The sequence below is a fragment of the Berghia stephanieae genome, chromosome 7 (assembly GCF_034508935.2).
Source record: "Berghia stephanieae isolate SIO BIC M18660-M18661 chromosome 7, UCSD_Bste_1.3, whole genome shotgun sequence".
Lineage (NCBI taxonomy): Eukaryota > Metazoa > Mollusca > Gastropoda > Nudibranchia > Aeolidiidae > Berghia > Berghia stephanieae.
The window spans coordinates 47,242,058-47,268,848 of NC_088366.1; the positions used below are offsets into that span (position 1 = coordinate 47,242,058).

The following is a 26,791-nucleotide window of genomic DNA, read 5'->3' on the forward strand; positions in this document are numbered from 1 at the left end:
CAGGATGCTAGGTTTTATGCAAAGGAATATCAATAAATATTAATAGAATGTCAAATTGCAGGTCTTCGTTTGAACGGTATTAAAATGTGCGAGAGCAGCTTGTGAATCTCATTCGCAAAATTATAATAGTCAAAATAACTTGTGATATACTACACTGCGAAAGGTGGGGGCTGATTGACATCTGTCCTTCAATGTCTCTCTAGAAATCACCGCTATTGAAAATACAGAGCCATTCGACAAAGCACTTGACGCGATTCAGAGAACAGACACATAATATTATGTTATATGTTAGTCTGTATCATGGAGGATTTGTGAGTTTTGCGGTGATAAACGAGAAGACTTGAAAGAGTCCAATATTGGGTACCCGATACAAATCAGTTTCGATATAAAATATCAATTAGCGCCCGGCGCCCATGGCTAGTAGCTGTAGCGTAGCAGTAGCAAGCAGTAGCAGTACAGTAGCAGATGTGGGCGGGTAATGGGGAGTGAAACCAAATTAATTCTATCATTTTTGGTGAAACCAACGCCTATTATATAGTTGACCTTAATTGAACAGTCCATCTGACATTTATTAAATAATCTTTGAAAGGTAAAACGAATCATAGCTGACCAGATTAATCCATTGGGATTGAATTTCAGATAGAATCTAATGTGTAACTGTAACCATGTCTTCCTCTATCTAGGCACTTGGAAGAATTTTTCAAAATAGTGATATCGGTATTAATTTAGCGTAGAAAAATAAAGGGGAGTGAAACATTTACAAAAGTGAAAAAATTATCGCTCTATCTCAACTAGTTAAAAAGTTATGACCTTTTATGTGGTGAAAAATCTCTATAGAAGCTTATAGGAAAATATGTGACCAAAAGACAGCAACCCAATGGAAAATCAAGTATAATTCAGAAACGGCTTCAGATACAACTTTGAAATTTTTACATGTGGTAATTCAACATCTCTGTAATACATTGCAAACAGAAAAAGAATTATTTATTGAGAGGGAAAAGTATAGTTTAGAGCTGAAACAGCTGAAATCAAGGAAAAATAGATCACGACATGCAAATGAATGACCTATTGGAATTTTGGAAAATTCGACAATTAAATATTTATTCACATGTAGATAGACCAAATACACCACTGAATCGGCGTCATTTAGTTGTTCACTATGAACTTTTCAAAATGAAAATAGACCTCATAAAAGCAGAGATATGGACTGATAAATGTTTGAGGTGGTGTATTAGTGTTTAAAATGGTCGAAAATAGGGTTAAAAACTTCCGCTCCCCCGTTCTCCTGAATTGGACAGACGTCCGTCAAAGGATGAAAAACGTCAAAATCAACAGTGAAAAATCAATCGGAAAAAAAAGGAAGAGAATTGTAAATTATAAAATGAATGCATAGACATGAAAACGCCAATTAATTGAATAATTTAAAACAAAAATAACTTCCATAAATGGAATATTTTGTAAGATATAAAGATGTAAAGTTTTGATGTGGATTGACGAAGTTATCTCTCAAACCCAGCAGACGACAGGAAGTGAATCAGTATAAGAAAATGGCAGCTTCTGTAAACAATCGAGGCCAATTACTGTTTTTTTGGGGAGCTCTAACTTTTGAGTGCAAACATATTTTGCTCTGAAATTTTTAGATAAGCTACTTTAATATGTATCTCAGAAGGACTTTTTTTATTAAGAAGGACCATCTCTGGTTTAAAAGTTATAAGCGTTTATACACATATACTGTCTTTACGCAAAGATTTCTCAAAATCATGATTCTAGGAAGATAATAATATTAGCATCATTGTATGCAGAATTTTATGCCCTTTCCAATGATATATAATACATGCCATTTCATTCCACTGAGAAAGAAGAATGAGCATTTAAAAATCACTCCTAAATTTTTTCCCCTCAAAAACATAAACAGAAATCCTGGCCTGTTTTCAACTCGCGAGAGCTACTTCTTGCAAGTGCCTACTCTATCTCTATCAAATCAGAACTCGGCAGGACACGAGTAGGATTCACAGACAATTTTATTTCTGTGACTGAAATTGAATCATCGAAACCGACTTACACTTATAAGTGGTGGGTTCGGATGTCAGACTCAAGACCTGCATATAATGATTAAGTCAGGTCTGGTAGTTTATTGGGTGTCCATCCATCCATCTGTCATTGTGAGCAGATTTCTACATCTGGTTCACGATAAGTAAAATTTAGGAACAAATGAAGAAAACGTCTCTTGTAGAGCATTTTATTAGCCCGTGTACGTACTTTTTTCCTGTATTTTACTTAATCTGAACCAGATGTTGAAATCTGTTCACGACAGATGGATGGATGGACAACCAATAAACTATAGTCTACCAGACCTACACATGTCTTCTCATAATAATAATGGCCGCTGTATATGCGGTAGAGGGATTGATGATACCAGAGATTATATATCTATCTATATGAGATAAAAACCATAAATGACAGAGAGTAATAGATAGTACTACTATTAGTAGCACTTCGGGAATAATCCAGGGATGAGTTACAATAAAAACATACCGAGAAATGACAGTTTTGGATCTAAGTCTAAGATCAACGAAAAGTATTAATGCTACGTAGTCTAGTAATAGTCAAGTCGAAGAGTGGGAATGAGAAAGACAGCAGGCTTTTATATGAGCAGAAGCAATGACATCACATTTACGCGGGAAGTAGTGAACGAACATCACATGAAGATTACTCACAACTGCTCAATCTGGACATAACAGTCATAACATAAAAAAACTATTGCAACTAATAGTGACACAAAACCATCCTCACACATCATTTCGTCTCGTCAATCAAGCCAAGCACAGAAGTCACACAAATGGCATCGAGTGATTGATTGTAATTGTAAGAAATGGTCTGAAAATCAATGTCATGATACAATACAAACATTTCATTTGTTTAGTTAATTCGACTTATCTAGTAATATTGCAGATGGAAGGACTGCACTTTTATTTTATTACTTTATCTTTTAGCCATTATGGACTTTCAAGTAGTTCCAATGTCCAATAAATAATAATTTTTAAGATAAGTTTCATTTTTATCGTGTCTCCCCTCGATTATTAAAAAAAAATCCCCTCTTTAAGTTTAAGTTTGCTGTAAAACTGCGAAGTCTTTCCTTGCTGACTACAATGCAGTACAACTTACTCAAAATATTTCTATTTATAGTGAAGTGGAATTTTAGCCTCTGCTCTTTACAAAGTCGTACATTTCTCTATGACTTTAAAATTAAACCAGCGCCATCATATTTAAATTTGTGCCATTAATGTATTTTGCACTCATATCACCATCAGATCCCATCGTCTAGGTATTCCATGAAGAAATATAGATAATCCATCAGACAGGATGTCTAGTGTCAACAGGAATCACCCATGTTGTCACAGTGAGATACCATCGCCAAGGCATTCCATGAAGAAATATAGATAATCCATCAGACAGGATGTCTAGTGTTAACAGGAATCACCCATGTTGTCACAGTGAGACACCGTCGCCAAGGCATTCCATGAAGAAATATAGATAATCCATCAAACAGATATCTGATGTCAACTGGAATCACCCATGTTGTCCAAGTGAGCAAATTGGGAGTTAAGGGAAAAAAATGAAAGTGCCTGAAGCAGGGCTCAAACCCGGGACCTTCAGGATCACAGTACAATCCCTTAACCACTCAGCCACTTTGCCCCCATTTTATTGATCTTTTTTTTTCACCTCTCTTGTTTTATTTTTCTTAATTTCAGATGGTCTTTTAATCAAACATGAGTGGACAGCCAAGTCAGTTTAGTGGACGCTCAGATAGAGGAGGAAGAGGAAGAGGCTTCAGAGGACAAGGTCAAGGTCGTGGATGGAGAGGAGGATGGAATGGACCGGGAAACTACAACAAATCATGGAGAGGTGGTGGTAGTGGAGGTCATTTCTCCAGGGCTATGGGTCACATGAACAGTGAGTTATACTTTGTTTTGTGCAGCTATGTAGTCTTGTGGTATGACACTCGCTTTCGGATCGGAGGGTCCTGGGTTCGAGCCTTGCTCGGCGCATAGTTGAGTCCTTAGGTAAAGGCTCTTCACTCACATTCTCTCACCATACTCTGGTGTAAAATGAGTACCTGGCCATTAATAGCTTTGTATCTGTCAGAAAAAAATTACCTAGCAGGCGTCATGTCTCGTTCTACTCGTTACATGTTTGGATTATCTCGGTTTTATCTTGAGCTGAAGATTAATAAAAGGAATCTTACTCTTTATTTACTTGTTATGGGGTCCCAATTGCTCAGTTGGTAGAGCACTCGCTTAGCATGTAAAGGAATTGAGATCAGTCCCAAGTGAAGTCTCACATTTTTTTCTGACATCCCCCCCCCCCTCCCCCCAACCCCAGCAGTGATTGGATATCTAGGTCCGTTAGATCTTGTAGAAAGTGCTTCGCAAGACTAGCATCCCATCCAAAGGATAGCAAGCAATTGTTATTGTCCATTTTATGCTACAGAAACTGGGATAAACTCTGGCTCTGTGTATCTAATGGCTCTGAATGACTTTTTTAAAACTTATATATTTATTTATTTATTTATTTTTATATAGATTTGCATTGATAATCAGTAATACTCAGCCATATGATTATAATTGTTCTATCTTATGTACTTCCCTTTGTTCAGTACCATCAACACCAGACAACTACAGTAAGGGGATTCCCAGTGCAGCCAATCAAAAACCCAGTCTGGTCCAGTCACAACTCTGTATAGCCTCACCTTATGTTGGATGGAACTTGTACTTTCCTGACACCCTCTACACAGAACATTCTCCTCTCCTTAAACATATCCAGTTGTTTGAGAAATACTTCATATCGTGGGGAAAGCTTTTTGATTGGGTGAGTCGGGTCATTTTCTTTTCTTAAAAAGTTGAATTTAACAGATATGATACAATTGGTGATGATGAGAATGATGGTAATAATAATAATGATAATAATAATAATAATAATAATAATAATAATAATAATAATAATAATAATAATAATAATAATGATAATAATTATAATAATAGTAATAGTAATAATAATAATGATGATGATGATGACAATAATAAAAATAATAGTAATAATGATGATGATGGCGATTATGTTAGGGTTAGTGGTGCTGGTGGTTATGATGAAATGAATGTCTTATCGTTATTTTTTCCTGGTGGTTATGATGATGATGATGATGATGATGATGATGATGATGAACACACATAGTAGTAGATATTACACTCTATAAAACTCAAATTTTTTAAATAAATAAGAACTAACATTTCCTCTTGTATCCCTTTGTGTATTGATTGGACCATATTTTTTAACCCACAATATCTTTTGAACCAGGAGGACATTGAGCTCAAACGCTTTTTCACAGTGGATTTCAAGGAATTATCTGAAGATAAGAGTAAGTGGTCAATTGACTTTGGATGTGAATTGCTGAGTGTACACTAATAAATAAGTAATGGTGGTGAATTAAAGTATGTACAAAACATAATGTCACCACTGACATGGTGGTGTAGTCAAGAAGTGGTAAAAAAGAGCTCAAAGTTCAAAAGTTTATTAAGGCATCTAGGCAATGTCCCTATTAGTAGTATATTTCTGAATAATAATAATAATGATATATTATATTTGTTGAGCGCTCTTCTGTATCACAACATTAATATATTATAATTGTTTAGCGCTAACTATTCCAATAATATTGAAAAAAGGAAAATAAAAGATCATTTGTAAACATTGTTACAGATTAAAAAGAGAGCGGAAAAAAATATAATTTTGTTTGTTTGTTTTGGTTTATTTTGCTTGTCAGATGTAAAAGAAAACTTTCCTGACTTGGGCCAAGAACTGAAAACGTCACCAGAATCAACTTTGAAATGCCTTGGATTGGCCATGCATCAGGTATGTGTGGCTTTGTGGTCCAGGGGTATCGTGTTCACCTTCCAACCCAAAAGGTCCCGGGTTTGAGTCCTGCTCTGAGTGGCAAAAAGTGGAGTCCTTGGAAAAAGGCTCTTTTCTCATATTCTCTCACTGTACTTTGGTGTGAAATGAGTACCTGACACTTAACAACAGCATTGTTTGTAAAAAAAATAAATTTAATTATTGTGTTATCTCCTTATGGGCATTATATTTCGTCCTACATGTTAAAATTATTTTTTAAAAATTGAGCTTTATATAGCGCAATATCCACTAAATGTGCTCAAAGCGCTTTACAAGGGTCCCTGGTCAACAGCAACATTTGACATGTAGGACGGGACATGACGCCTGTTAGGCGATTTTACAATTTTTCGGACAAAGACAATGCTGTTAACGACCAGGTACTCATTTTACACCTGAGTATGGTGAGAGACTGTGAGTAAAGAGCCTTTTCCATAACTGCCGAATCTTACGAATATTTCGTAATTTTATGTATTTTAGTCAAATTTCATGGCCAAAGACGAAATTTTTTGGAAAATTACGAATTTTTAATTCTTAGTAATACTTTAATAATAATAAGAAGAAGAGGAAGAAGAAAAGCAACAACAACAACAACAACACTACTACTACTACTACTACTACTACTACTACTATATAATAATATGATAATAGATAATAATTAAAAATAAAAATTATAATAATAATAATATTGTAGTTGTTCGTACACAATTTCAGAAATTACGAATTTCCTTGTCAAATTACTAAAAATTGACATAAAAATTACAAAATTTTAAGTTTTCAATTTGGCATGTATGCTTTTCCAAGGACTCAACTATGCGCCAAGTGCGAGGCTCGAACCCAGGACCTTCTGATCCGAAAGCGAGTGTCATACCACTAGACCACATAGCCGCACAAAGTTAAGTGTTGTTGTTGGCTGTGTTATAAAACTAAAACGCTTTCAAGATGTTTAGTGGATATTGTGTTAAATTATGCTCAGGCTTGTTTTTTGTTTTTTTTAAATTCTTCTTTGTTTTTACAAAAATATAATTTTTCTTATTAAAAAGAAATATAGAATGAGAAATGTCACTTTTAACACTGACCAAATGAGTGGAATTTTGTGATTGTTTCATGTGTTGAAATATGATTTTTGAGGAGGAGAGGGTAGGGGATATGAGAAAATCAAGCCAAATTTTGAGAAATAGACTAGATATTTTTGAATTGTTGAAGTTGGTTGGAAAAAAAAAAGTCTGGACTTTCTCTTGGAAAATTTTTTTTAATATGAATCTGAATTTGAATCAATAAGCCTACAGGCTTATGAATGTAAATGGCAAATCTGTAACAATTACAAGACAAAAAGAACGATTGGTGGTTAGGGGATCATCTCAAGACCATTAATTGACTGATAAAAGCTGATGATGACATGGCCTGGCAATGACATCTTCTCATTTTATATATTATTTTCAAACATCTGTTCTATTTCACATTTCAGGTAGTCACTGGGCGACATGAGGGAGGTTCTAAGAGTGAGGACCGTCATGAGGTGGGAAACGAAGACAACCTGGACAACATGGCGCCTTACCTCATCGCACGGGTCAAGAACTTTGGCAGTCCTTTGGCCTTGAAAAACTTTAAAGCTAATTACTATGGTAAAATGCTTGTTTTTGTTTAATTTTGTTTTGTTTTTTCCCCTTCCTTTAAAGAATGTATGCTTTTGAGTGATAGATAAATGTTTTTGGCAAAATAGCTTTGAAAAAAATAATAAAAAGTAATAAAACAAAAATGAATATAACAGCTTTAAAAAAGTACAAAATACCTAACACAGAATGTTTCAAGTTTGGCATTTTGTACTTTTTTAAAGCTGTTATAGTCAGTTTTGTTTATTACTTTTTACACTCCACAGCTTCTAGCAGCTTAGTATTATTTAAGAAAAATAATCTATTTTTCCAATCCATCTAAAACGATACATGATGTTGAGTCCAGATTGATGAGAATTTTTTTTCCATATATCTGAGTTCAACGTGATATAGGATGAGTAAAATTGAGGTCACAACTCTCTGTTATTGTCTTTAGACCCACAGTCAGTGGATTAGTTCTAACTTCTAGCGGCTATGTGGTCTTGTGGTATGATACTCGCTTTTGGATCGGAAGGTCCTGAGTTTGAGCCTTGCTCAGCGCATAGTTGAATCCTTGGAAATGGCTCTTTAATCACATTCTCTCACCATACTCAGGTGTAAAATGAGTACCTTGCCGTTAACAGTGTTGTCTCTGCCAGAAAAATATTTTATTATCGCCCAACAGGCGTCATGTCTCGTTCTACAAGTTAAATGTTGCTGTTGGCTAGGGACCCCTTTGTAAAGAACTTTGAGCCCATTAAGTGGATATTGCGCTATATATAAGCTCAATTTTTTTTTAGTTTAAAAAAAACCAAACTAAACTCCCAATTACAGACTATAAACAAACATTAAAGGTTATACATAGTTTTGTTCGTTGATACGATTCATCTGGTCGGCAGAACAGGTGAGTATTTTACTGAAACCTGGCATCAGTATATTACTTTTCTGTTTTTTGTTATTGGCTGGAGGTGTTTTTGTGTTAAGTTTGTGGGGTTGTTTCGTTTCTTTTTCCCTTGAAGCTGTTTTGTTATATATTCATTTTTGTTCATTAGTTTTTTTTAATCCACAGCTTCTAGCAGCTTTGAATTAATTCAGTCAAATCTTATTCTCTCGTCTTCCATCTCATTCTAGGTAAATTTGTCACAGTGAAGGGCACAGTTGTTCGTGTCGGGAACATCAAGCCGTTGTGTGTCAAGCTGGCATTCCAGTGTGTTAGTTGTTCACATGTTCAGGTTAGTTGTCTTGAATCAGCATTTACTCTGTGTTGTTTACAATCCATGTGTGCTAATTGTTTACATGTACAGGTTAGTTGTTTTGAATCAGCATTTACTCTGTGTTGTTTACAATCCATGTGTGCTAATTGTTTACATGTACAGGTTAGTTGTTTTGAATCAGCATTTACTCTGTGTTGTTTACAATCCATGTGTGCTAATTTTTTACATGTACAGGTTAGTTGTTTTGAATCAGCATTTACTCTGTGTTGTTTACAATCCATGTGTGCTAATTGTTTACATGTACAGGTTAGTTGTTTTGAATCAGCATTTACTCTGTGTTGTTTACAATCTATGTGTGCTAATTTTTTACATGTACAGGTTAGTTGTTTTGAATCAGCATTACTCTGTGTTGTTTATAATCTGTGTGCTAATTGTTTACATGTACAGGTTAGTTGTTTTGAATCAGCATTTACTCTGTGTTGTTTACAATCTATGTGTGCTAATTGTTTACATGTACAGGTTAGTTGTTTTGAATCAGCATTTACTCTTGTGTTGTTTACAATCTATGCATTCCTCTTATGCCAGAATTGCCATACTATGAAAAAGCACATTAAAAAAATTTGGCCAGAAAATTCGTCCTTCAAATATCAATCATTTAAAAGCGACCTTATCTTGCCAATAACTCTCGAACCGTGGACTTCAAAGTCCCAGGTTTGAGAGCTTTTGCCAAGATGAGGTTAATTTTGATCGATCGATATTTGAAGGGAGAGAGAGAGGACACTCAGTTGTGTGATGTCTCCATCTGATGCTTCAGTGCTAATGTGTTCTTTCACAGAGTGACCTACCTCTCTCTGATGTTAGCATATTTTATTTTTTGAGCAAGAAACTTAGTTCCTCTGAATAACTGTGCTATGTTGCACTGTGGCAATACTGGGGATCTTTGTTCTGTGTTATTATGACCAATCAAGACAGACGACTGAATTTCATTTTTTTTTTCATTTTTCGTAGGCTGTCAGTCTCCCCGATGGAAAATATACACAGCCATCCAAGGTGATAAAACATTGGAATCTACATCTGTTCCTGTGTCCTGGTTCCTGACCTCCCATAGTGGGCAGGGAGGCACTTACTGTGTCTTCTATCCCCCTATATCTGTTTTCCAACATGCTTACTGTCTTTGTCTTGGATTGGAATTACTTGGTGTTGTCCTTGCCCTGGCCGGATAATCCTGACTGAGAGGGAAACAGTCATATGTATAGTTAGTTTTGGGAGATGATATTTTTTTGTCTTGTAAATCAAGTCTGTTATGCACTGTATTATGTTTTATTAACATATTATATTTGATTTGTAAACATTTGAGTGCATTCCTCTTATTGATGAAATGTGCTTTAGTCTGGATGAGACTTTTAGATGATTTCAAACTAAGTACTTTGATAGTGTGCTCTTGGAATCTACGCCTGTTTCCTATTTGAACCAATTCCCCTTTGTCTTACCTTTTCTTGGGTCCTTTAATTGCAATTCTAGAGTTTTTCACTAACCCATTTTCCTTAAAACCCTTAAAAACAAACAAACATACAATTGTTCCCTATTTGAACCATTCCCCATTTGTCTTACTTTTTCTCATGTCATTTTAATTGCAAATCTAGAATTTTTCAGCCATCCCTTTTTCTTTCTTTTTACTGGGGCTGAAATGACCTAAATGTGTCGCAAGCATTGTAAAACCCTTAAAAATAAAACAAACAGTTGTAGAAATTGGATCTTCACACATTTCCATGGAAACATAACCTGTGTCCATAGAGTACTATTTATTATTATAACAGTACCTTTTTGTTTGTATCCAGTATGGCTATGTGGTCTAGCGGTATGACACTTGCTTTCGAATCGGAAGGTCCTGGGTTCGAGTCTCGCTCGGCCCATAGTTGAATCCTCAGAAAAGACTCTTTACTCACATTCTCTCATTGTACTCAGGTGTAAAATGAGTACCTGGCCGTTAACGGCTTTGTCTCTGTCCAAAAAAATAAATGTAATATTGCCTAACAGACGTTATGTCACGACTTACATGTTTAGTGTTACTGTTAGCCAGGGACCCCTTGTCAACTGGTTTGAGCACGTTTAGTGGATATTGCGCTATATAAATGCTCAGTTTCTTTATTTATTTCTTTCTTTCAGTGCCCAGCGGACGGTTGCAGAGGTCGGACCTTCACACCTTTCCGAGGACACACCCTGACAGAGACAGTAGACTGGCAAACTATCAGGTGATGATGACCTTGTCACAAATATTACAATCAACATTGACATAGATATTGAACGATATCATATTGATTCATATTTTGCTGGGGTTTTTTTGTCAGTTGCCCGGGAAGTGAAAACTTGAAAATCAAATCACATTCAAGTCAAAACAAACGAAAAAATTAAATAAAAAGATGAATACTTTTAGGATTTTTTTTACTCCTTTTTGTTGCATGACTAAAATTTTCTGTCCATTTTAAAATGTCTACTAGAAGAAATTGATCAACTCTTTAGGCGCTATTTTCAATTAAGTTAATTCTATCTCAAGATATTTTGGTCCCTTTTTTTTCTGTACCTTTATTATAAAACATGAGTCCTGTCACAACCTTGTAAAGATAATTAGTCCTTTTAAGTTTTTACAGATGTAGATTAGTCGAACATTTTTCAATTTAGCTACTTTTTTTCAGAGTCCAAGAGTTGATGTCAGATGACCAAAAGGATTCGGGTCGTATCCCCAGAACAATTGATTGTGAACTCACCAGGGATTTAGGTTGGTTTGTTGTGTCCTGATGATAATTTACATTACACATCTTCTTTCTCTTCTTTTTCTTTCTTTCTTTCTTTCTTTCTTTCTTTCTTTCTTTCTTTCTTTCTTTCTTTCTTTCTTTCTTTCTTTCTTTCTTTCTTTATTTCTTTTTAAAAAGAAAATTTATTTTTTATTTAAAAAAAAACAATTTTTTGGATTAGACTAACTTGGTTAATTCAATTTTCCTGTATTGAACCTTAGATCTTAGATCTTGGCACATGGAACTCCTATGAAGCACCACAGTTGTCTGTTGCGGGCTTCTTACATTAGTCTTGTATACGTGTATAGAATATAATGCTGATTAATGTTGTTCTTTTTGGATAGTTCAAGTCTTTAGTGCATTTTTTTTTTTATTGTCTCAAAATTGTTCTTTTGTATTTTTATAATTTAGGTGTTGCTCTAAAATTGAATTTTTATATAGCGCAGTATCCACTAAACGTGCTCAAAGCGCTTTACAACTGACCCATCTCACAAATGGTGAGGATCTGTATTTAATATTTCCTTCATCTCTACAGTGGACAGTTGTGTGCCTGGTGACATTGTGACTGTAACGGGAATTGTCAAAGTCAACAAAATAGATGAAGGTAAGAAGGTTGTGACAGTGGATGAGGTATATTGCTTATAAATAGTCCTTCAGAGCCATTTGGCCCAAGGAGCCAGAGTTTATCCCGGTTTCTATAGTGTGAAATGGACAATAGCAATTGCTTGCTATCCTTTGGATAGAACGCTAGTCTATCGCAAAGTACTTTCCACCAAATCTAACAGATACAGCTACCCATTTTTTGCTGGTTGGGTAGACAAAGGGGGTCAGAAAAAAAACCTCGACTGCACCCAGGATCGATCTCGGTTCCTTTGCGTGTGAAGCGAGTGCTGTACCTACTGAACTATCGAGACCCCCAGGTAAATTGCTTACTGGCTGTATATTAAGAAAAAACCGGGTAGGGGTTGGGTGTAATGACTGGGAATAGCTTGGTGGTCAATGACCAATGAACACCTTGATTTGGTGTTGTTTCCGAACCCCATCCCGACTGAGTTGATGGGGCTCATATAAAACGACTTTGGGTAAATATAGTTTGAATTACTCTATTAAAAATATGAAAATGTGTAGAGCGTGTAAAATGATTGTAAAAATAAAGGCTAGGTGAACATTAGAAAAACCACAAATCCCTCTTATAAAAATTGATGAAAACTATATTAATAAAATGTCCACGACATCAGAATTATACAGATATGAAAAGCCTTTAAAACGAATCCATATTGCCAATTTTTTAAAAGTTGAGGCATTTCACGACGCGTCAGCCTGTTAGGTGTGTTACATATATCTAGTGTACTTTAATCCAATCCAATTTTATCCAGTTCAATCTAATCCACTCCATCCAATATATATATAAATTGTCACCATAGATTCTTAACTTTATATTTATATATTTTTATTCATGCCATGTATGCAAGCAAATTTCCATTTTTGGATGAATAAAGTCAATTATTATTATTATTATTATTATTATTATTATTATTATTATTATTATTATCATTATTATTATTATTACTCTGCAGGCCGATCCAGGAACAAGGACAAATGCATGTTCCTGTTATATCTCCATGGCAACCATGTCCTAAACAGTAAAGGATGTAAACGGAAAACGGATGATGGGAGTAGTGGGGCGGTTCTAGCCATGGACTTTACAATGAAGGATCTTTACGCCGTACAGGAAATTCACAGTCAGGAAAATCTATTTTCATTACTTGTGGCGTAAGTTTGTTTATTGGGAAAGGGGGGGAGGGGGGGGGGGGGGGGGAGGGGGTATGTTTGCCAATTTGGCATTTTTAATTAATGTCAAATTTTAATAACTTGGTGATTTAAAAAAAAATATCATTTGGCATGGGAAAATTGGTTTCAGCAGTTAAGCATTTTTTCTTTGTTTTTTTTTTTTTTTCATTTTTCTCAAATTCCTTAATTTTACTTTTTTGGCAAAGCAAATGAAACACAACTAACACAAAATATACTTCTTTCTATCTTTAAGATGATAAGACAAAGTGATTTTTCATTGTAAATCTGTACCCTGAGTCATTACAGTGGGTACGAAAACGAAGATTTATCTACTAGTTTGTGCATTTTAGAAAAAAATTTAAAAAATTGAATGATGCCTGGAAAAATTTGACACTTTTTTTTAGAACACGTGGTATTTTTATATGACTAGTTTTGGCATTCTTTTTGGAAAAAATTATCTGCGGGAATGGGGGAATGAGACCTGGTGTTAAAGTTTTCCTTTGTTTTTAAAATTAAAAAAGAAAATCTAATTTATTTATAAGAATAATATGGTAATCTGAATTTCTGAACTGAAATATTTTTTTTATAATTCTGTCAGTTACTGGAAACGTCACCATCTTTAATTTTGACTCAGTTATCAATATCTATAGGCTTCTAAATTTTTTTGGGACAAATTTCTTTCAAAATTTGCAAACTTTTTTTTTACAATTCAGTTGTCTAATTTTTGTCCACAGGATTTTTCATTTTATGAATAACTTCTTTTTTTTTTTCTCTTGAATTTGTGTTTTCTCTGTCTCTCATTTTTTCAGGTCTCTTCGTCCAAGTATTTTTGGCCATGAGGTATGGAAGTCAACTAGCTTGCTTTAGTTATAGTGTGGCTCAGCAGCTCATACCCAAAAAGTGTCGAGTTCGATCACCCGCCGCTGCACTGTGTGGCCTTGAGCAAGTCACCTTGTCCTAGCTCAATTTGCGGCGCTGCACTGCAGCTGATGCCTGGGTTATTCCAGTCTTCCCTTGGAATAGACTTGCCTAGAGAAAAATTTCCCCTATGGGATGAATAAAGGGAATTTTATTTATATATATATTATTTTTATCTTCAATGTAAACGTCTTGACAGAGTTCTGTATACACCCTTCTTTCACACGGCAGGACAGTCCTCACTCTAAATCATGGTGGATTCAAGAGTATTGAGTGAATGCATTTGCTACCAGGTTCAGTCCCTTTAATGGTGACCAAGTAATGATTACAACTTCAGCTGTTATATAGCGCAATATCCATTTAACATGCTCGAAGGGCTTTACATAGAGTCCCTTGCCAACAGCAAGACTTTGCATGAGAACAAGAAATATAACACCTGTTAGGTGATATTATAATATTTCATTTTTTTCGGTCCCATATGCCAAAACGGATGCACCCTAATTCAAGATGTAGTACAGGGGAAAATGGAGGGCAAACGAAGAAGAGGAAGACCAAGGTCCTGTTATATAAAAATTATCCTAGAATGGACAGACATAAATGGAAGAGAGCTCTACGATCCCGTCAACAGACGGGAGGAATGGGCAGACATTTGTCATCTCAGAGTGTGGGTGCGGGCAGCCAACGTCAAAATGATGATGAGGCTGGATAGTAAGTAAGTAATAGTCCAAACATACTGCTGTTTTGGGTCATGATGATATTGTGTGTTAGGGTGTCAACGCTTTAGCTCTCTGAAAAGTTTCCTTCGTGTGAAATCTTTTTTTTAATATAAGATATTAATTTAGCATTATGTAAAAGTAATAAAAATGTACATTATTTTTTTTGACAGATGGTGAAAGCTGGGATCATTCTTGGTCTGTTTGGAAGCAGCCCTAAATTTGCCAATGACAAGGTAATGTAAATGGTGCTGCTCGAAGCTAGAAGAAATAACAAAGTGAAATTGAATATCAGCTTCAATTTAATATACGAAAACAGATAAAATGGACGTTTCAGGTTTCCCCTTTATCAACAAAACAGGATGAATGAAACACTACAGACGAATTAGATAATATAACAAAGCCACAACCACATTATCTCATTCGTCTGTAGCGTTTCATTCATCCTTCAAACTCGAAACGTCTGTTTTATCTGTTTTCGTATATTAAATTGAAGCTTACATTCAATTTCACATTGTTATTTATTTACTGACAAGGTAGGTAGGCTTGTGTATGGGTGTTAGGAGGGGGATGCTTATGTGTGTGTGGGGTGTGTGTGTATGTGAGAGAAGCTATGCAGTCGTGTATGTTTATTCTTGCCATTTTATCGTCTCCTGGTTCATGACCAATGCAGTAACTGCGGGTGGTTGGATGGGAGCATCACCATTGAATCATATACCTATGATGTTCGCATGGGTGTACGATCCGATAGTGATGTTGTTTCTTCTTCTCTTCACTAGCCTATCCTGCTTCTTTGGTTTGTGATTGTATTTTTAACAGGGGATATTTTTTTTTTCTGTAAATCTTCTGCCTGTTTGTTCTTGGTTATTTATAATTTAGCTTATGATATCTTTAGGTTATGATTTTGATTGACATTTGTACTATTTTTGTTAGATTGCTTGTTTTTTGGTTTCAGCGGTCTCTCATATAACCTCAATTGTGTTGGAAGAGACCTAAAGCAACAAACAAACAAACAAAAATGCAGTAACTGGCGCTGATATGACCTAAATGTGTTTTAAGTGCTGTAAAACCCTTAAAGACAAACGGTCCAAGTAAATCTGAGACTCTTTCATTTAGCATTTCATTTCATTGCTTAATCATTGTCCAATCATCGATGTTTCCACCAGAACCGTATTCCTGTGAGAGGGGACCCCCATATCCTTATCGTGGGAGATCCTGGCCTTGGAAAAAGTCAGGTGAGAGTCAAGTAAATTTCTATTTTTCAAATCGATGGAAAGAACAGAACAGATTATTTTTACAAATAAATACATCCTATTTTATCATGTCATGTCTCACATGTTGCTGTTGGCTAGGGACCCCTGTTAAAATGCTTTAAGCATGTTTAGTGGATATTGTTTTTTTTTATTAAGAAAATTCAAAGGAGGTAATTATTATGTGTAGCTTTAAGCACAAATTTACCCTAAATGGAAACTACTTTATAAATGGCTCTCTTCTAGAGGGTATAAATTCATGCTAAATACTTTCCCTTCTTTTTCCAGATGCTTCAAGCTGCAACATCTGTTGCTCCTCGAAGTGTCTACGTTTGCGGCAACACGACGACAACATCAGGGTTGACTGTAAGTTGAAGTGGCTTCCTTTTCTTCTCAACATTGAAGGATAATCAGGTTGTTGTGTGCTTGTGATGAAATTGTTTGGAGGAAAAATAATGGGGTGGTGGTGGTGATGGAAGCAGTGTGATTAGAGTCGATATCAGATGTACATCTGTTTTTCGAATGCTGTCCGTCATTGTCGTGGAATGGGATTACCTGGTTATTGTCCTGGCGGAGCTGAAGTCCTTGTCTGAGAGGGAAACAGTCAAATCTAAATTATTAGTTTTGGGAGGTGTTTCTTTCCCTTGTAAATCATTTCTTTTTTTTTTGGTACTGTTACATTGTTTTTTTGTTTTGTTTTGAATATTATGTACTGGATTCATTTTAGCGTGTTTGTGTATAGAGACCTTTAGGTTATCACATAATATGTACCCTGATACACTGCCAACCCTTTCGCTTTTAGTGGAATCATTCCTATTTTCACTCTTCCTTTTCTACAATTCCAGCATTGAATCTAAAATTTTGATTTTTAAAAATGTTATGGGGGGGGGGGGGGGGGGGGGTTGTTGGTCATTTCGATACAGAATTATCCAATGTTAGAATTCCTATTTTTTTTTTCAAATTCCTATTTTCTAACCGTCTGATTCCACTTTTAGAATATGAAGGGTTGGCAGGTCTGTGGCGCTTGCTTTAAGGAAAAAAAAAAAATCAAAATCTTGACTTATAAAAACCGTAACCTGTTATACTCACACTAGCATTGTGGGTTGGAGGCTCTGAATATGATCGACAACTGTGAATTTGACTTAACTTTTGAGCTTTGTGGGTGACCTCCCTTTTTCTCAAATGAACGGGTGATCCCACCCATGTCATGTTTGAAGCTAAGGGCGGCTATGTGGTCTAGTGGTATGACACTCGCTTTCGGATCGGAAGGTCCTGGGTTCGAGCCTCGCGCTCGGTGCATAGTTGAGTCCTTGGAAAAGGCTCTTTACTCACATTCTCTCACCTTGCCGTTAACAGCATTGTCTTTGTCCGAAAAATTGTAATATCAGGCGTCATGTCCTGTCCTACATGTTAAATGTTGCTGTTGACCAGGGACCCCTTGTAAAGTGCTTTGAGCACATTTAGTGGATATTGCGCTATATAAATCTCAATTATTTTTTTAAAAGGAAGAAATTCCACATACAGGCACCACTTCAATGACAATTTGTGAATATACTGAGTTTTATTCATACAAAGAAAGAAACCGGACTGGAAGGATTAATTCAAACAGATAAATTTTGCGGTTATAATTAGGGTCGCTATTAAAAAAAAATAATTTAGGGTTGGAATGTCCGGGACCCTCGGCACGAATGCATACCTGCCAACCATTCCGTTTTTGGCAGAATCATTCCTATTTTCATTATTCCTTCCCGCTCTTCCGCCATTGTCTCTAAAATTTCGATTTTCAAAGAAAATAAAAGTGGGGAGGGGGATTATAAGGTGATTTTTTATTTTTGAATGATTGCCAAACGGGAGGAAGTAGGAAAATTAATTTCACTCCTTCCCCCCTTCCCCATTCCATTACCTAACATTTCTGATGTAGTTTTGCCAGCTGACCAGAATACTGTCTTTATGTGTTAGGTGACAAATGTGGTGGTAATTTGATACAGAATTATCCATTGTCAAGAAAGGGTTGGCAGGTCTGCGAATGCTGTCCCTCCACTGGAAATTTTTAAACAATAAAAATAATGAAAAGGCTTCATTTTAGTGGCTTGATAGAAATCAATTTGTTTGTTTCTTTGAATAAATAAAACTGATTCTAGGGGAACAACTATTTGTATTTACTGGAATTCATTGAAGTGGCGTCTGCATATGGAATTCCTCCCAAATCTTATATTCAACCTCTGGGTGGGTCTCCTGACCTCCCATATGGGCAGGGAGGTACTTGCTGTGTCTTCTATTCCCCCTTTATCTGTTTTCCAACTTGCTTTCTATCTTTGTCTTGGAATGAGATTATTTGGTTTTGTCATGGCCCCTGGCCAGAAACCTTAGCTGGGAGGGAAACAGTCAAATGTATAGTTTCGGTAGATGATATTTTTTGTCTTGTAAGTCATCTCTCTGTTATACACTGTATTATTTTTCTTTTATAAAGTCATTTGTAAAGTTTGAGTGTGTTTCTATTAGTGGGGACCTGTGCTTGTGTCTGGATGAGACTTTTAGGTGATCTCAAACTAAGAATGCAGATAGTGTGCTCTTGGAATCTACATCTGTTTCCTATTTGAACCATTCACCTTTGTCTTACTTTTCTCATGTGCTTTCATTTGTAAATCTATAACTTTTCTTTTACTTTCCAATTTTCTTCCTTTTTACTGGCGCTGAAATTACCTAAATGTGTTGCAAGCACGCAAAACCCTTAAAAACAAACAAAACAAGGGGGGCAACTACTTCAAACAGCTTGTATTTGTATTTCCCCTAGGTGACATTATCCAAGGACAGCGGGTCTGGAGATTTTGCCCTGGAGGCTGGGGCTCTTGTATTGGCCGATCAGGGATGTTGTTGTATCGACGAATTTGACAAGATGGGGTCCCAGCACCAGGCACTGCTTGAAGCCATGGTAAGTGGCACTGGAGTTTTTTTTTGTTATTTTTTCTGGAATGTTTTGGTAGAGTACTATAGAGTCAAAAGTTTTTTGGGTTTTTTTTTCCTGGAATGTTTTGGTAGAGTACTCTAGAGTCAAAGTTGTTTTGTTTTTTTCATGGAATGTTTTAGTGAAGGGCTGGTAGTGTTGGTAAATCTGTTTATTTATTTATTTAATTTAGGATTATTTTGTTAAATTTTTATTTATTTGAAAAATTTCTTATGAAAATTAGACATTTAAAGCACAGTGATGCTTTGGTCAATGAAGGGTTGTTGACGAAGTAGATTTAGTTTTTGGAAAAAAATGTTTAAAAGTAATTGATGATGATCATGAAGAATTATTTTTTAAAAATTAAAAAAAATTTCTTTTTCTTTTTTGTCTCCCATCAGGAACAGCAGAGTATAAGCATAGCAAAGGCTGGTATTGTATGTAGGTAAGATTTCACAAATTAAAACTAAATTAGGGGCCCATCTCAACTCGTTTTTTCCAAGCACCATCCGAATATGGAATACTCTCCCTGAAAATTTTAACCCTCTCCTTACCACCCATAGGAAAATTGTCACATTCGTTACGACGCAACCAACAATTTTGTCTTTCTAATTTCTTTTGTACATCACAAACTTTAACGAATTATTTTTATTATAGCTTTACAAACTTGTCACTGTTGTTGAGATCATTTTACTGAAAAATGTTATGTCTGAAATGTACTTGTTGCTTTTCTGTTCCAGTAAGAAGAATTTATTTTTGTGTTGGGCGGATGTGAAGTTTTGGGGAAAAACTCTGAAAATGGCTGATAACTTACTTACTTACTTGATCCTCTTCGGGCCTTGAGGCACATAAGGCATCCACCAGACATCTCCATTTTTTGCGATCGGCTGCTTTTGTGGTGGCTTTATTCCAGGACAGGCATGCTTCCTTTAATTCTTTCTCCATGGTCCTTCGCCAGGTTCTGCCCCGCTTTCTCTTCCCATCTGCTGTCCAGTACAAGGCTGTCTTGGGAAGTGACCCTTTTTCCACTCTGGCCACATGACCCAGCCAACGCCATCTTCTTCTTTTTATTTGGCTTTCAATGCTAGTGCAGTCAGCTTTCTTTAATAGATCCACTGCTTTTATTTTTGTAAACCAAAATAAATTAAAATTCTTTTTAAACACTTGTTCTGAAAGGCTTCTAGTTTCTGTATTAAGGAGGATGTCATTTTCCAGCTTTCACTTCCATAAAGCAGTACACTTAAAACATTGCTCTTGTATATTTTCAGCTTGGTCTTTCTCATTATTTGCTTTGATTTCCAAAAGTTTTTCAGCATGCCGAAAGCCTGGTTTGCCTTTTGAATTCTGTGCTTGATATCGTGTTCTGCATTTCTGTCGTCTGTTATTTTGAATCCGAGGTAGGAGAACTCTGTTACCTCTTCAATTATATGTTCATCTATCCTAATTTCACTGTCATGTTTTGGATTCACCCTAATGTACACAGTCTTATCGAAATTTATTTTCAGTTCAATTTTCGAGGCGTTCTTGTGTAGTAAGTTTAGTTTCTCTGAGGCATCTCTGTGGGTACTGGAAACTAACGCGATATCATCTGCGTAGTCTATATCTTGCAGAAAGGATGTCAGTGTCCAGCGAATGCCTCTCTTCTTACCATCAATTGTATTTCTCATGAGCCAGTCTAGAGCCAGGATAAACAGAAGCGGGGAGAGTATGCAGCCTTATTTTACACCAGTTGTTACATTAAAGCTGTCTGTTAAATTGTTACCATAGATCACTTGGCATTGGTAGTTGCTGTACATTGCTTTTATTAAGTTGACTATCTTCATCGGTATACCATAATGGTGGAGTATTTTCCACAGGGACTCTCTGTGTAAGCTGTCAAAGGCTTTTTCAAAATCGACAAAAATGGTGTAGAGGGGGCTGTTCCATTCAATGCTTTGCTCCAGGATTTGTCTCAGGGTAAATATGTGGTCATTACATGACTTCCCTTTTCTGAACCCTGCTTGCTCTTTTCTAAGAATGTTTTCAATGTGAGGTGAGATCCTTTTCAGAAGTCTTAAAAATTTTGCTCGTTACGGACAGGAGTGTGATTCCACGCCAGTTAGCACAATTTTCCAGGTCTCCTTTCTTGGCTATTTTATGGATGATGCCTTTCTGCCAATCCTCTGGTATTTCTTCCTTTTCCCAAATGTTGGTGAACAATTTACTGAGAATTTTGGACATTTCTTGCGAGTTTGCTTTAAGCATTTCCGCACTGATTTTGTCAATACCTGGGGCCTTGCCATTTTTTTTGTTGTTGTATTGCCTCGTGCACCTCATGCTCAGTGATTGGACCAAGATTAACCTCTACGTCCATTTCTGCTTCTGGGATATCTGTGTCAGAAGATGGGTCTGGTCTGTTCAGATTACCATCTTGGGATTTTAATGGTTTCTCTTGACCATAACTTCTGTTTCCTGAGAGCTTTTTTGTGATTTTGTATAGCGTTTGTGCGTCTTGTCTTACAGCTGCATTTTCTGCTTCAGTTGCTAAATTTTCTGCAAAATCTCTTTTGTCTTTCCTTTGGATTTTTTCACTTCTTTATCCTTCAATGAGTATTCACTGGATAGCCTTTCTTTCAGTCGGGGGGGATTTAGCGTTCAAGAGATTTTGTTTGATTGATTTTCTTTGGTTAATGAGCTCCCATGACCTTGCTGATATCCAATTCTCTGTATTGGATTTATTGTGTCCTAAGTGTTCAGTGGCACTTTCCTGCATGACGTGGTTGAAATATTGGATTGTCATGTTTGTAATATCTTGTATTGCACTGAATTTGTTTCTTACTGAGATATTGAAATTGTTTTGGATATCTGGGATTTTCAATTTATCTGTGTTGAAACGTTTCTTCTTCTGTTTTGCTATTTTTTGTTTTCATCAATTTAGTAGAGATTTTGGCTGTGACAAGATGGTGGTCACTTCCAATGTCTGCCAATCGTCTGACTCTGACATCGTTTAAGCTGCTCTTCCATTTTCTGTTGATAATTATATGGTCTATCTGACTTTCTGTTTTTCCATCTGGTGATTTCCAGGTCAATTTGTGTATGTTTTTGTGTGGGAAGAAAGTTCCACCAATAATGAGGTTGTGTTCTTCGCAAAATTCTGTCAGTCTACTTCCATTGTTGTTCATCACCCCTATGCCTTCCTTTCCAACTGACTGATTTGTTTGTTTTTCAACTGTATTGCCAACTCTTGCATTAAGGTCTCTGATGATCATGAGCATATCATGTCTTGGAATGTTTTCAACGGCCATTCTTAAAATATCGTAAAATTCTTCTTTGTTTTCTTCATCTGCATCCTCATTAGGTGTGTAACATGTGAGGATTGATAGTTCGGTGTATTTTGAGCTGTGTCTTGTGTATAAAATTCTTTCACTTATCGGTTTCCATTCCAATAGTGATTTGTTGTTTTGCCTGGCTATCAAGAGGGCAACACCTTCTCTGTGTTGGTCATCCTTTCGTCCTGACCAAATGATCAGGTCGCCATTAGAGAGTTGGCGCTTCCCAGCTCGTCCATCTTGCCTCTGATATGCCTAGCAAATCGATCTTGTAGTTCAACATCTCACGCTGGACTTGTGCCAGTTTTCCTGTTTGATTTAGGGTCCTAACATTCCAGCACGAGACATTGAGCTTGCGTTTTGGTGACAACAACAGCAATCTGGTCGAGGGCGTCCTTTCGGCTTTGACCTCCTACCGTCATGAAGCCAGTATTCTGGTCCGCTTCTCTGCTACCGCCGGTTGTGGATTTACGTCTGGTTTCTGTTTCTGTAACAGTTTGCTTTTTATGAGGTGGGTTGTTAACCCTACGCTCAACCCCCATTCCTAGAGGGCCGGTGGATCTCTCTCCTTTTTTCTCTTATTGGAGGTCCGAGCTTCGAGATACGCAAGCCCTCCCACCATGACAAGGTGATAATCCGTCGGGAGGGAAATGGCTGGTAAGGAAAGAGTTAAAACAATAAATGGCCGTATTGAAATTGACAGAGAAATTGAAAAAATCAAAATAAAAGCCTAAACACATCCATTTGTTCTCACCATACACACAGTCGTGATTATCTTCGAAGCACGGAGTTGCGACTTAATGACAAGACAAGTATATATTTTTGTGGGGTTTTTTTGTTTTTGGTCTGCTTATACCTTTAAAAACTGTATAGACCTAATATTTGTTGATGGGTTGATCTTCATTGAGCACACCCTCCGTGAAAAGTTCAGGTGTTGTTTTGATTTCTAGTTATGAGGTCTGCCTCTGTTATGTACTGTTATGCAATTTTTATTTTGAACATATGCCATGTAAACATTTGAGTGTATTCCTTTTAGTGGGATCTTGTGCTTATTATCTCTGGATGAGACTTTTAGGTGATCTCAAACTAAGTACACTGATAGTATGCTTTTGGAATCTACACCTGTACTGTTCCCTATTTGAACCATTTCCCCTTTGTCTTACCTTTTCTTGGGTGCTTTAATTGTAATTCTAGAATTTTTTTTACTCTCCCATTTTCTCCTTTTTTACTGGCACTGATATGACCTAAATGTGCTATACCAACAGAGCTGTCATCTTATCAGGACCCCTGATAAATGTCTATTAATTTCAAACTCCAGCCTTCCAGCAAGGACGTCCATCCTGGCCGCTGCCAATCCAGTGGGAGGACACTACAACAAGGGCAAAACTGTGGCTGAGAATCTCAAGTAAGGCTCTATGAATCATCGTCATCAATATCATCATTGTCATCATCATCGTCATCATCATTATCATCATCATCTTCATAAAATGAATGAATGAATAGATAAATAAATAAGTAAATATAGAATAAGATTCCCTTCATTCGTCCCAACGTCATCATCATTATAAGCACCACCATCATCATCATTATAATCAACATCATCATCATCACTATAATCACCATCATCATCATCGCTGTAATCATCATTGTAATCATCATCATCATTATTCTCACCATCATTATCCTCATTATAACCACCATTATCATCATCATTATTATCACCATCATTATCATATGATCATAACTTTTTCAGTTACTGGCTGACAAAGGGCTTTGAGCCTGAAATGTTCCTTGTCAAGTGTTTTGATATTTCATAAAACTCTTATACTGATTGATTTTTTGTTCAATACTTCCTATGTTCCACTTTCATATTTTCCACAGAATGGGCGGTGCTCTCCTGTCTCGGTTTGACTTGGTCTTCATCCTACTGGATAAACCAGATGAGGTCAGTTGGAAGGTTTTATATTCAATAACTTCTTGTGGGAATTATTTGCTGTGGAAGGCGGGAGAGAGAGAGAGAGAAGAGGAGGGAGGGGGGGGGGGGGTGTGATTGTTGAATTATTTGCTGTGGATGGCGGGAGAGCTGGATGGGGATCCTGACCTCCCATAGTGGGCAGGGAGGTACATACTTTGTCTTCTATCCCCTTATATCTGCTTTCCAACATACTTTCTGTCCTTGTCTTGGAATGAGGTTACTTGGTTTTGTCCTGGCCCTGGTTCGAGTCCTGGCTGGGAGGGAAACAGTCAAATGCATAGTTATTGTTTTGGGAGATGATATTTTTTTCCTTGTAAATCATCTCTCTGTTATGTATTATTATTTGTCATTTTTAATGTGTAGTGTAAGCATTTGAGTGTATTCCTCTTTGTTGGATTTGTGTATTCCTCTTTGTTGGATTTTGTGCTTGTGTCCAGATGAGACTTATAGGTGATCTCAAACTAAGTACATGATAGTGTGCTCTTGGAATCTACATCTGATCCCTATTTGTTCCTAGTTCCCCCTTGTCTTACTTATTCTTGGGTACTTTAATTGTAATTCTAGACCTTTTACTATCCCATTTTCTTCCTTTTTACTGGCGCTGATATGACCTTAATGTGTTGCAAGCGCCGTAAAACCCTTAAAAACAAAACAAACAAAACAAGGCGGGAGAGAGAGAGAGAGAGGGGGGGTGATTGTTACATAGATAGATGGATAGATAAATAGAGTGAGAGAGAGAGACAGTTTGTGTAAGAGAGAGAGTATGTGTGTTTGTAAGAACGAGATTGAGAGACAAGAGGAAGTGGGAGAGAGAGAGAGATAAAGAAACAAAACAAAACAAAAATACAGCAATGTTCCATCCAAATGATTGATTATTAAAATGTTTTAATCTTCTAAACAGAGAAAGAGTGAGTTCGTTAAAAACGGATTGAAAATGAAAGTTGATGTCAGATTACATAATTTTAAGGATTTCAAGGTCTTATTTAATCCTTGTGAGGGTTAATTTTTGATCATTGAAGCTAACTGTGTAGTGACTAACATTTTTATCTCCCAAAAATTACGAATTTTGTCAATTGTCAAGTTGGTCACTTGTAATATTCACTGATCTATGTACACAATGAAGCAAGACAATTAGTGATGAATGCCATCCCCTTATATAAAAATACTATGCATTAAAATTGCCATTCCTATAATTCCCCCCTGCCCCCCCCCCCCCCCCCCCCCCATCCCATGAAGGAGATGGACTGTCTGCTGTCAGATCATGTCATGGCTCTCCACGCCGGAAGGAAGAGGTAAGCAGACCTGCCTAGTACTAGTACTGCGAAAAATTCGTAGAATTACGAATGTAAACCGCATTTTTGTCTCGAATTTTGTTTCTGAGAAGTTGGCACAAGACAAGTCTGTAAGGCTCTTTACTCACATTCTCTCACCGTACTCAGGTGTAAAATGAGTACCTGGCCGTTTACAGCGTTATCTCTGTCCGAAAAAATTGTAATATTGCTTAACAGGCGTCCTACATGTTAAGTGTTGCTATTGGTCAGGAACCCCTTAAAAGCGCTTTGAGCACTGCTCTATATAAAAGAAAAAAATATTTCTATTTGTTTGTTAGAATATGAAATATTTCATTACTGGTATTTCCCCTTTGCTTGAATTTTGTCAATCTTTCAGTTCATCAGCGTTTGTTCATGTTTTTTTGTTTTTTTTTCTTCCAGTCATCTGGATTCAACAAGAGTCAGAAGAGAAAACATTGTAAGTATGATAATATAACGACACCCCTGAATAATGACAACCCTTGGATAGCAACATTGATCTCCAGTAATCAGAAGGTCTGAGGTTTGACCCCCAGTCGAGGTCGACTGATTTTTGTATGGTTTTCTTCTTGTCTTTTTCTTTCTTGCTTTGTCTGGCACCGTTTATACACACTTGTTCAGATCTTTATCAGGTCATAAGGGAACCATATTTCCATTTCACACATTACCAGTTGTGGTTAGGACTCTTTTTTGTATTAACACTCTTACACATTGTATAGTCACCTGGAATAACTACAAATGACTTCTAACTTCTACGTCATGGCACAAGACCGAAGGGCTAGAGCTCAGGTGGTCGCTGGTTCGGATAAGTAAGTAAATATTAACACTCTTAAAACATTCGCTACTGCCTCTAGCCAGGTACTCATTCTACACTGCTTTTTTTGTATCTTACTCCAACTTGTCATAAATCATTTGTGCTTGTTAATCCAATGATTGCCTTTGTGATCTAGTGTCATGACAATTGTCTTTGGATCGGTAGGTTACGGGTTTGAGTCCTTCTCCGAGCGGTGCAATGTTAAGTCCTTGGAAAAGACTCTTTTA

General features: G+C 36.5%; 1 protein-coding gene across 3 annotated transcripts in view; it reads left to right on the top strand.

Moving 5' to 3' along the window:
* Positions 1-442: 442 nt before the first annotated feature.
* The window catches only part of LOC144977393 (DNA helicase MCM8-like), a 37,125-nt gene continuing 10,776 nt past the window's right edge, over positions 443-26,791 (top strand). Inside the window, exons 1-22 of one of the 3 annotated variants that reach the window (XM_078922559.1) lie at positions 443-589; positions 3,753-3,954; positions 4,658-4,869; positions 5,356-5,416; positions 5,819-5,907; positions 7,412-7,568; positions 8,667-8,767; positions 9,758-9,799; positions 10,916-11,001; positions 11,443-11,525; positions 12,077-12,145; positions 13,119-13,314; positions 14,142-14,172; positions 15,137-15,199; positions 16,130-16,198; positions 16,502-16,579; positions 19,008-19,145; positions 19,559-19,602; positions 23,784-23,870; positions 24,347-24,410; positions 25,677-25,732; positions 26,153-26,189. In XM_078922559.1, coding sequence (XP_078778685.1) covers positions 3,771-3,954; positions 4,658-4,869; positions 5,356-5,416; positions 5,819-5,907; positions 7,412-7,568; positions 8,667-8,767; positions 9,758-9,799; positions 10,916-11,001; positions 11,443-11,525; positions 12,077-12,145; positions 13,119-13,314; positions 14,142-14,172; positions 15,137-15,199; positions 16,130-16,198; positions 16,502-16,579; positions 19,008-19,145; positions 19,559-19,602; positions 23,784-23,870; positions 24,347-24,410; positions 25,677-25,732; positions 26,153-26,189 — 1,947 coding nt within the window. In that variant the 5' untranslated portion in view covers positions 443-589; positions 3,753-3,770. Of the gene's footprint in view, positions 590-1,536; positions 2,074-2,789; positions 2,866-3,752; positions 3,955-4,657; positions 4,870-5,355; positions 5,417-5,818; positions 5,908-7,411; positions 7,569-8,666; positions 8,768-9,757; positions 9,800-10,915; positions 11,002-11,442; positions 11,526-12,076; positions 12,146-13,118; positions 13,315-14,141; positions 14,173-15,136; positions 15,200-16,129; positions 16,199-16,501; positions 16,580-19,007; positions 19,146-19,558; positions 19,603-23,783; positions 23,871-24,346; positions 24,411-25,676; positions 25,733-26,152; positions 26,190-26,791 lie in introns of those variants that run through there. The other 2 variants (XM_078922560.1, XM_078922561.1) reach the window with 2 other exon arrangements.